The sequence below is a fragment of the Microtus oregoni genome, unplaced genomic scaffold, assembly GCF_018167655.1.
Source record: "Microtus oregoni isolate MIOR12 unplaced genomic scaffold, Mior012 000007F_ref0000211, whole genome shotgun sequence".
Lineage (NCBI taxonomy): Eukaryota > Metazoa > Chordata > Mammalia > Rodentia > Cricetidae > Microtus > Microtus oregoni.
The window spans coordinates 441,823-453,981 of NW_024543066.1; the positions used below are offsets into that span (position 1 = coordinate 441,823).

Genomic DNA, 12,159 nt, shown 5'->3' on the forward strand with positions numbered 1-12,159 from the left:
CCCGAAAGGCTGAGTCATCACGGCTTCAGCTCAAAGCAACTGTTCTATGTACACGTTTATCAGCTTTTTCTATAACTACCTTCCCCGCTCCAGCTGAAACTCTGGATTGACATTTAAGTGTGCCTTTAGTACCCTGTAATCTTCCACCTCATGTCCAATATCTATTATTTCCCTGCCTGAATGCCTTTACATATTTCTGTTGTCTCTATTAGCATGGCCACTTTGCTTTTCTAAATTAAATGTAGGATGTGGTAGCCAATTTGTCCTCTGGGTTTTATTTATCATGTTTTATAAAAAAATTCTGTGTATCATAGAATAATTTATCATATTAGGTACCTTTGATTTTTTTATTATTACTCTTTATTTCTTTAGTAACTTTTATTTTCTAAATAATAAACTGGGTCTCATAAACCATTGGTTAGAATTGAGGCCTATAGAAGAACTTCCAAAGACAGATTTTAGGCCATCTTTCATACAACTTGAGTTATTTAACTAGACATCATCGAAAGCATGTTACATAAATTCATGAATGTTTTGAACTCTGTAACATGTGAATATAATTTTATTGCCAATTTATTCTACCTACATTCATATGCATCCCTGTATTTTTAAAAAAACAACTTCCTATCCAGAACTCTGTAACATGTGAATATAATTTTATTGCAATTTATTCTATCTATATTCATACAAATCTCTGTATTTTTTTAAAAAATCAAGTTTCTATCCAAAACAGGATCAAAACATATCAGAATACATACATCTGTCCATTCTCTGATGTATTTTTGGAAGCTATGGTATGGACAACAGCAAAGCCAAATTATCACTGCCTTCACAGACAATTAAATCCAAGGATTCTGGTCACAAAAGGCCAAAGTTTCCCTTTCAGAACGCGTGCTCCTTTTTCTTCTGAGAAGATGTTCAGAAAAAAGGGTTCCATTTAATACCTAATGGAAACCCATGAGTGAATTCCAAAGACCAAGTAGTTTGTTTTATCCAGGGCCTTGAGAAATGCCCTATGTGTTGTGACCTTGGTCCACAAGGTTTGTTTCTTTTTCTTTCTTTTTTTTTTTTTTTTTTTTTGGTTTTTCGAGACAGGGTTTCTCTGTAGCTTTGGAGCCTGTCCTGGAACTCCCTTTCACAAGGTTTGTTTCTACAAGAAGAAAAGGCTGATGTCAATTACATCATGAGCTGATACTTTTAATTGACCACATACTAAGACACAAAGCAAGTCTCAACAAGTACAAGAAGACTGTAATCTGGATATAAAAGACAACAGAGGCAACAGAAAGCTTACAAACTCATGAAAACTGGACAACTCAATACTGAATGAAAAATGGGTCAAGACAGAAACTAAGAAGGAAATTAAAAACTCTTTAGAATTGAATGACAATGAAAACACAACATACCTAAACTTCTGGGACACAAAAAAGGCAGTTACAAGAGGCAAATTTATAGCACTAAGTACCTACATTAAAAGTTTGGAGAGATCACATATTAGTAATTTAACTACACATGTGAAATCTTTAGAACAATAAGAGGAAATAACAGTCAAAAGGGAGTAGACAGAAAGAAATACTCAAACTCTGAACTGAAATAAGTAAAACATAAATAAAAATTACAAAGAATCAATGAAATCAAGAGTTGGTTCTTTGAGAAAATAAATAGATTGATAAACTGATAAAATGACATGGAATTAAATAGTCATGTTGATCAATGGAATAGACCTAGATATAAGTCCACACACCTAGGCATACCTGATTTTTTATAAAGAAGCTAGAAATACACACTAGAAAAAAGACAGCATCATCAACAAATGGTAGGGATCAGTCTAGATTACTAAGTGTAGAGGAATGCAAATATACCCATATTTATTACTCTACACAAAACCCATCTCCAAATGAAGGAAAGGTCTCAGCATAAGGCCATATACACTGGCTCTGACTGAAGAGAAGGTGGGGAGTCATCTTTTACTCATTGTCATAGGAAAAGACTTTCCGAACTGAAAACCAATAACACAGACATCAAAAGTATTAATAAATAGGACCTCGTGAAGTTAAAATGCTTCTGTATAATAGATGATACTATCACTCAAATTATATCAGGCCACTTTATGAGAAAAAGACTTAACCAATCACACATCAGATAGACGTTTTATATTTAAATATGTAAAGAACTAAGAAAACCGAACATCAAGAAAACAAATAACCCAATTAAAAATGGGATACATATCTAAACAGATAATTCACAAAAGATGAAACACAAATATCTGGAAAACACTTTAGAAATGTTCAGCATCTTTAGCCATTAGGGAAATGCAAATAAAACTTCTTTGAGATTTCTTCTTACATCAGTCATTATGGCCAAGGTAAATGAACAGCAACAACAACAGCCAATGATAGTGCATACCTGGAGAGGATGTAGGGAAAAGGAAAGACTCATCCATGGCTGGTGGGAGTGCAAACTGGTACAGCCATATCCAAGAAACTATCTACAATTGACAATCACTCAAAAATGAAAAAAAGAAAGGATGGAAGAAAGAAAGAAAAAAAGAAAGAAAGGTTCTCCAGTAGAGTCTCACTGGGAACACAGACACCACAGTGACAGTCAAGCCCCATGCACAGCAGTAGATGGTCAACACAAAATGAACTCAACACTATTTTAGGAGACTTTTGTCTCATTGCTTTGTTTTGGCAATGGCAATTTTTATCTTACTGGTCTTTTGTTTGTATATTATGGTTTACAATTTGTGTTTTAATTTATTTGTGTGTGTATTTCTTTTGTGCTTTTTCCTTATTTATTTTGTTTATTTTGTTTTATTTGCCTGTTTATTTTTTCTTAAAGAAAGAGAAAAATAAGAAACAGAGTTGTCCAGGTGGGGAGACAGGGGTTTGGGGAGTTAATGAACGAGGATAACTGTGACCGGAATGTACTGTGTGAAAGAAAATGATTTTTCAATAAAATTTAACCCCCTTAACCTTAATAGCTTGACACTTTCTTTTCTTTATTTTTTCTTTCTTCTTTTCTTCCTTTCTTTCTTTTTCTTTTCCTTCCTTCCTTCCTTCTTTCCTTTTTTTCTTACTTTATTTATTTTTTCTTTTGTTTTTTCAAGACAAAGTCTCTCTGTGTAGCTTTAGTGCTTGTCTTGGAACTTGCTCTGTATGCCAGGCTGGCCTTGAGCTCACAGAGATCCACCTGCCTTTGCCTCCCAAGTGCTGGGATTAAAGGCCTGTGCCACTACTGCCCAACTTAGTTTGACAGTTTCTAAATGGGATCAGTGATATTTTAATCTGAAAATACTTTTGATCACAAGTAAGAGTAACCATATCATTGTTCTTAGCAACCTTCAGTTCATGATACATTACCTGTACTATATCACTATAATGCTACATAATATAATGTAAGTCCAGAGTGGCCATAAATGGTATATACTTAAAATGCATAAATAAGCCGTTTCCAAACATTAAACATATTCACACTTCCTCATAAAACCTTTCCTTACATTCTCATTTTTGCTTCTAAATCTAACTACACCCAACTGTCACTTAAAAATCCCATCTCAACTATTTCATGGTGTTTATTTTTTGATCTAATTAAGTTTCTGAAATCAAAGGGATGTGGACTGGGCCATGTTGCCTCAGTGTTTACAAGCCATTCCTGGTGCAAGTAGACCATGATTGTATCCTGGTTCAGCTTTACTGTGAAGGAAAGATCATGCAAGCTGTGCCTACCCCCAATGCTCTAGACTGTGTAGTCAGTCAGTTTCTGCTGCATAGCTGACAACAAATTGAATCAACACAGTGTTACAACACAGGCTGGAAAATGAAGAGCGATGAAAAAATAGATCAGGAAAGATACGAAAGGAAAAGAAGAGGAGAGCACACCAAAGCAGAGGTAAAAACACAATTTTATAACATTTCTGGCTCGGGGCAGCTTTCAGCGTTGCACACAGAGCAAGCAAATAGGAAGCTATGGATCAAAATGGGATTACTTCTCATATGAGCTCATCAGTTATAAAACGCTGCAGAACAATGGATAAGCTTTCCAGCTGGTGTTCCTGACATCACACCATTTTAAAAAAACAAGGTGCTCATTGTAGAAATAAAATTAATGGTTATCTTTCCCTCTCTGTAGAGATCAGCTGAAGTACCCTGGATGGTGAGGATAGCTGTTAAAGACAACTGAACAAACACATAGCTCTTTAGTGGCTTGTCTGAATCCAGAATGGCTAAGTCTCATGTTTTTATAGAAGAATATGAAATACATCACACTGGTGATTACTGTCTCATTATTTCTTCTGAAGAAATCTTGTAAGATTACTTACTGTTTAGGGATAGATTTTGAGCAAATTGTCACTGATAATTAACAACAACATTTTTTATGGGGATTTTATTTCCAATTCTCAAAGACTATGTATATTTAAAAATAAAGAAGTGTATGAGTTGCAAACATTAAACATGTTCTCATTAGTGCCTTGCTTAGCTGAACAGGAATCTCAAATCTAAAGTACATGAAAGGCGAGATTACACTGAGGGGTTGAGCTTCCATGAGCTCCTGTGCTTCCCTTCTTAGAAACGGGTAAACAGCCAACAGCACATGCATCCCAGTTGGTCCATGGCTGTGTGTTGGCAGAGGATATTGTTTTAATACTAACTATATAATAAGTTAATTTATAACCCTGCTTACTAACAGAATTCCAAGTGAGCTTGACCTGAAGCTTCAGAAAGAATCAAGATATACAAATGGAAATTACACGTCCAGTTTGTTCTGTGAAAGTTTAAAGAAGTCCCCAGTGAGCAGAAAGAAAAGGTTAGCAGTTTTTTTCCCTCTCCCAGCAATCCATCATTCCTCAATTCTGTGTGAGCACACAATGTCAATCCTGCCGTCTCAGTAGAGGAACACAGAAAATCCCAGCAGTGTCAGAGTCCTGGAAGATTGCTCCTCCCTCCAGAGCACTTTAATTTTGCACAACATGCATTTTATAATTTTTCATTTATATTCAGAAACAGTGTTCTCTCTGGCTTTGAGGCGGCACTCAGTCTCTGCATTCGGTACTTCAAACGGTTTGCTGCTACTACATTATAGTTTAAAATGTGCGGCTCTCACTTTCCTCAAATCAAACAGGATGTCTTGAAAAAGGTGTGGTAAGTCTCAAAACATAAAAGTAATTTCTAGAGTAGCAATGATACTTAAAACAGGAGGGTTGGGGAGAAGCTGTGCTAAGAAGAAATATGCATCATTCTTAAATCCCAGCTTTTAAGTGACCTAACAGAGGCTTGGAGACTGCAGATCTTCTGAATATCATATACAGCCAAATTTCTGAGGTTCTTGCAAATTTGCCAACACTGAAGAGCACACAAATAAACATTACTTTATCTATTCATTGCATCATGCAAATGTTTCATAGCTTACTATTACGTGCTGAACTAAAATGTGGGCATACAAATAGAGTGAATTTCCTACTATTGGAAGATCTGGTTAAGAACGAGGTCACCAAATAAACATATAGTATTTTATTAGGCAGTAATAGCCTCTCGTACTGAAACATATAAAGGAGCAGAGACTCTAAAGGATAGGAAATTAAAATTATTATTGATTGGTCAATGTTTATAACACTAAGAGGGAAGAAGGCACCTGGCCAGCATATCTGCAAAATACATGATTTTTGAAACCAACCTCAAAGAAAATATTAATACTTTAAAATTATGCAGACAGTCCTAGTCCTCTAAAAAATTCCTTGGCTTTGGGTTACTATCTGCACTTGTGTGCAGTCATCTTAAATCAAGGAAAAAATCTGTAGAAACAAGAAGCTAAACTCCAAATAATAGCTACCATGAAACAATGCTAATGTTTCAAGAGTGGAAAGTGAATCAGAAGTTTGTACCTAGATGCAGCAGCTGAGGCCAACACTCTCAGCCAATGGGATGATCTGAATCCATTTTTTACTTGCTAAAAAAGCTATCATCATCATCATCATCATCATCATCATCATCATCAATTATCAGATAATTCAATCATCACTAAAGACCCGAGGGTGCAAACTTCTTCCACAGAAATGTGGACCTGAGGCAGTTTTTAAAAGAATTTTAAGGGTTTAAGTCAGAGACTCTAGGAAAGCTAACAATAGAGTCGACCATTGCCCGAGACATCCTTTCTCACCCTCATGAGAATGATCTGATCGTCAGATATCAAAGCGTGCATGCTAAGAGCAAATGCACTAAGACTTTGAGTACCTCGTACAGAAGAACAGGACCATTTGGTCACTCATAACTTATACTTTTTATGCTGTTACTTCTTCATCAATCAACTAGACTGTGTTCTAAGTTCTCTCTGCAGTTCTGCCTCATCTGATGGTGAGTTTCTTGACAGCAGAAACTAGTTAGCGCAGTGGGCAGTTGGCAGCAGGTGCTCACTGTTATTGGTGTGCTCCTGGATGACAGTGGACAGTGTGCCGGGGGTGCTTGTTGCTATTGCATTCACAGATATGAATTTTTGCTTATTTTTACAAGTGTGACAAGCCAGTTTCAAAAGCGTTTTAATGCCCCAGAGCAGGTGCTCCTGAGCTAAAGATCATTGCTTCCAAAATCAGCATATCCATTTGTTCGGATGTTATAGTCACGGCAAACTTCATATAGCTTGCTGCTGCCAGAACTGACAAACTTTATGGCTGCTATTGACTTTTCACTAAATAAAAACTCCTCTGGAAATACTATGGCTATTAGGCCTAAAAGTATTTTTTAACTTGCTTATTTGATTCAAGACTTTAATTTTTTCTGACTTCTCAGTTATGGCTTAGTATGTTCATTTGTGTTTCCTAGAATCCATTAGTAGCATGAGTTCACTCAGAGGAAAAATATAAATCTTTTACATTCTGTTCAGAAATTAAGAAAAAAACCAGTGGAAAGCACTGTAGGTTTTCCACAGAGCATTCTACACCAGTGCTTGTATTAAATGTGATAATTTAACAACATTAAGGAAAATTTTCCTCACTGCTGTTGTAATAATGTATTAGCTGAAAGTTCTCTGTCTTGAATGGCAATTTGGGATGTTTTGAAATAAGTAAATGTTCTACATGGTTAAAGAAAAAATCTCCTAAATATATTTGAAAGAAATATCGAGATTTCTGTTTATAAAAGTACAGGCTTATGTTATATGTGGACTTAGCATTTTCTTATAAAATGTTATGCACAAATAAAGCAGAAAATCATGAATGTGGAACCTTCCCACACAAAATTGAACTTAAGGAAAAACCCTGCATGTTGGCAAATGTTTCCAAGGGTAGTTCTGCCCGTCTTAATCATTAAGGCTACATAAATGGACAAATAATAAGAATTTTGATATCTAGGTAAAAAAAGTATATTCCTGGCTGTCTCACTTCATCAGGATCAAGGTAGCTGTGTAGGTAATAAGTAAGAACCGCCAAAAGGAGGGGATGGGTTCTCAAGACCTCACTATTTTCTTGGGAACTGGGCACTTTCTCATGCAACTCAGAGCATGGGCCAGTGTCTCTACTTACAGGAGGGTCTGCATCTTCAGCATACACGGTCGTGATTGGTGTCCCTTTGACAGCATCTGGAGCCACCATCCCCTTGTAGATACGTTTACTAAATACCGGAGGGTAGTCATTCATGTCCTGTAAAACAGGATAAGGATTTAGTAGATGAGATGGGAAAATGGTTGGTTCGATTTGGTTCTTTATATCATGCAACCTATTTACCACAGCCAGCTGCATCCCCCTACTTCTACTTATTTCCCAACTGACACCCCAAAGAAGCCAGGTCCGTGCATCAGTACCAAACAAACTATCCAACCATCTAGCTCCCAATATGATTTCTTTTTTTTTTTTTTTAAGTTTTTCGAGACAGGGTTTCTCTGTAGCTTTGGAGCCTGTCTTGGCACTAGCTCTTGAAGACCAGGCTGGCCTAGAACTCACAGAGATCCGCCTGCCTCTGCCTCCCGAGTACTGGGATTAAAGGCATGCGCCACCACCACCCGGCATTATCCAATATGATTTCTTAAAAGTTACTTTCTGAACTTGGCATAAGTAATTGTGCACGCCTTTAATCCCAGCATTTGGGAGGCAGAGGCAGGCAGGTCTCAAAGTTCTAGGCCAGCCTGGTCTACAGAGTGAGTTCCAGGACAGCTAGAGCCACACAGAGAAACCCTGCCTCAAAACAAAAAAACAAAAACAAACAAACAAAAAAGTTCCAGGAAGTGGGATAAGATTAAGATGATGTTTTTGATGTTTTGTTATTTGTTTTGAATATTTTGCATTTGCATACTTAATATGACTGTATGAACAAACTGAAATGTCTCTAATTTGATATTCATTCCTATGAATATAAAAACTAAGGGAAACTCTTCCCTGAAGCACATTACAGTGATGGTTTTCGGAATTACATATGCTTACAGATGGAAAACAGCATTAATTTACTTAAGGGAAAATTTCAATGCTCTTTATATGCATCTGATTTCATTTCACTCTGGTGGTTAAGATTTACTGTCAGTTACTAAGTAGATATTTGCTAAGTTATATCCATGATAACTAAGCACCGGATTCTATACTATTGGATATTCTATGACTCCAGATAAAGAAACCTCTTCCAACTGCTGTTTGACACATAAGGTGATGGTCCAGACAGTTATGGAATTCATCAAACTGATCTAATTATTTGTCAGAGCCAGCCAAAAACAATAGGTCAAGTTCCTTGAGAAGAACATAATTTTCCTTAACCATCTTATCATTTAGGGAGACCTGTGTGCCATTTATTTCTGACTAATGTTTATTACAGTGGTTGCCTTAATGTTTGATTAACCATCACATTCTGCACTGTTTGGGGTGTTTCAGATCAAATGCATTAGGTACTATGCAAATTTTGTTAATTATCTATTTTTCATCTTCAAAGTACCTTTTCTCACTTGCTCTTAAATGAATAAAGTACTCTATAAATTCTTTCATATGAGTTCAGACACATCATCTCTACCCAATGCTAATCTGAAATGTACAAATTCACCAATTATAAACTTCTCTTTTTTGCAGAATGGTCGAGGTGGTAATGTCTGAGCAATGAGGCCAGTTTCCTTTTGTATGTACAGTACAGTAGGCTGAATAAGAATAACCTGAAGGTATTGGATAGAAACAGTCCTTGGTCTGCAAAATTGAAAAATAAAAGGTACCATTTCCCCAGACACATGATACTCACAACCTTTTCCTTTCTAAGTTATGGAGTGCAGCATCTGAACTAGCAAATGAACTTAGAAATGCTGGCTCTCCATAAGGGGTGATGTAAAGAGATTCACCTGGGGATCTCGGCAGGAACAATGGAGGGAGCATATACATTCCCATTGTTCACTGCTTTCTCAAGAGTGGTGATTAATTTAGTGACTGTATCTTATAACTAAAGATGGGAATCCAATTGGTCCCCCTACACTGTAACTTCTAGAAGTTTTTAAAGGAGAATCCAACATCCCACTTTTTAACCATGTGGCTTTACAAAGCTTGAGAAACTCAGTGTGCTTCCGTGTAGTTTCTTCGGTACCTCTCCATGCCCCTCTGGCTCAAGGAATCTCAAATTTTTGGAAAATTTCACTCTTTGGGGTAGGATATCAAGATGTATTTTTCTAGTTGCATTAGTTCTGTTCTTGATGGTATCGAGAGCAAAGAACTCTTTTATCCCTGCTGGGAAGGTGTTTACCAGATTTACCTTTGTAAATTCACTGTGGGTGTTTTGATATTCATCCTCATAAACCGATTACACGCACACCTAAGGCTCTAATAACAGAAGGCCATTACAAGATTGCTTATCCTCCTCATTATTTTTGCCTGCCATTGACAGTGTGAAGCATAAATCAATATGGTTATAATGTAGCAGTATTTCTTGTGATGGCCTCTTGTACATGCTTTAGGTTTATAATCTCTGTTGAGGCTGAGATATGTGGCAGATTGCCCATCATTCTCCCACAATGTGTTGTTCCAGATGAGGCGGTTTATTGAAATGCAATGCTAACATGCATAATCAATAGTTCATTATATGTATGCTTCGGGGACGTCAAAGAAAAACTGCACATAACTAACTCTGCTTCTGCACACGTTCTATTACACTGTAAATTTAAAAGTGCAGCTCTCCCACTAGAGGGAAGTATTGGCAAAAGGAAAGATTTCTTCCTCTGCCCTATAGTTAATTTTATCATTAAAACCCATTATCGTTTGCTTCCTGTGGTTATATTTGTTGATCTGAACACAAATTAGTTTTTGTATTTCAATAGAGCAGTCTAAATGTTACCATGGTTTTCAGCTAAAACAACACCAGGGATCTCTCACGATGTTGCTTTCTTTTAACCAGTACAGTTTGTAATTTGAATCCATACATCCTGCAAATAAAACTTGACCTCAAGATACTGTTAGCTAGCTGGAGGAAAATATGAGTTCCTTGTATTCATTTTCAAAATTAAAGTCTAAAATAATCATACACACCATTTTTTCCTTACTTTTTTCAGATTAAAGAGTAGATTTAGGGAATAATTTGAACAGCATCCCAGTATGCTAGGAGCTAGCTGGCAAATTTATAAATAAATAACAAGTTGAAAAAGAAAACATAAAACCTAAATATAAAGAGATGGCAAAATGTGATTCTTTTCAGAAATGCGAATCAACTGTAGTCTAAATATTCGTCAGTTCTGATTCCTCCCAAGAAAACACAGTGGTGGAAAACAGTGGATGGAGCAGTTTATATGCTGCTGGCACTGTTTATATGATTTTGTTTTAGACCATTGAAGCTAGACACTGCATAAGTCTTTCATGGGTGTTTGTGGTAAACTTCTATTTTGTTCATTATGTAGACATACTTTCTTATTTTAATTTTTTGAAAAAGAAAACAAACTACTTTCAAGTATTTGTTGATTTACCCAACTGTCAAGATTTAAAATATTAGATGATCTCAAGATTAAATACTTTATCATTTCATCTTTTTTTTTTATTTCTTCTATACAAAAGAAACCATGTCTCTGTTCATACTTTTCAAAGAGAGGGACTTTAAGATGCTTTCCCCATGGGGAACATTTGGAGAACAAATGTTTCTTCCTCAAATACCATGCAATTATGTTATCAGTGGAATAGCTTGTCAGTGCTGCTAGAAAACAGACACACAGTTGAAACTTTGCAAGCTTGGCAAGGTTGCATTTGTGAAGGGATGAAAGCTGGACTCCAGTTGCTGGCGTCAGTGGTGTTTGAGAGAGTTTTAAAGTTTCAATTTGCACATCTCACCTAGAGTTACCAGAAAGATAAAACAACAACCTTCTGTTAGAAATGCTGCCTGAAATTTTATTATGTGTATATAAGTTATAAGATAACTAAAAAGTGATGTAAAACATGCACATAATTCTACTTTGGAGAAGTTTTGTTTTAAATGTATAAAAAATGAGAAAAGATGTGGGTCAGTCAGATTTATCCACTGAGATTCTTGACTTCTCTCAAGAAAATGAAGGACTGAGGCACAAATTCAGTCCCACATCCTCTAATTGCTGAGGAAGAAATGAACTACTGAGAATGGATCCCTCAGAGATGCTGCTGTGTGGCCTAGTGAAACCTTTTGTTACCATAAAGAGCAGCCTGGGACAAGGAAGCTGGAGTCCAGCTAGAAAGCAGGGTGATTAATTAAAAACCTGACTACTTCCTAAATATAACTCCAGTAGCACAGACATTGAGAGAGAATCAATTAATAAATGGAACCTTCAAAACTGAAAAGCTTCTTTAAAGCAAGTACACAGTCAACAAAACAAAATGGCAGTCTACAGAATGGGACAAGATCTTTACCAGCCCCACATCAGACAGAGGACTGATCTCCAAAATATACAAATAACTCAAAAAATTGGTCATAAAAAATCTAAATAATCCAATAAAAATAAATGAAGTACAGATCTAAACAGAGAACTCCCAACAGAGGAATCTAAAATGGCTAAAAGACACTTAAGGAAATGGCCAACATCCTTAGCCATCAGAGAAATGCGAATCAAAACAACTCTGATATTTCATCTTACACCCATAAGAATGGCCAAGATCAAAAACGCTGATGATAACTTATGCTGGAGAGGATGTGGGATAAATGGAACACTCCTGCAATGCTGGTGGGAATGCAGGCTGGTACAACCCTTTAAATGTCAGTG

The 12,159-nt window shown here is 36.4% G+C and overlaps 1 protein-coding gene across 1 annotated transcript in view; it reads right to left on the reverse strand.

Annotated features, from left to right (window-relative positions):
* The window catches only part of Pcdh15 (protocadherin related 15), a 600,282-nt gene that overhangs the window by 125,663 nt on the left and 462,460 nt on the right, over positions 1-12,159 (reverse strand). The window contains exon 21 of the mRNA XM_041655402.1: positions 7,514-7,630. Within this exon, the coding sequence (XP_041511336.1) occupies positions 7,514-7,630 (117 nt within the window). The remainder of the gene's footprint in view (positions 1-7,513; positions 7,631-12,159) is intronic.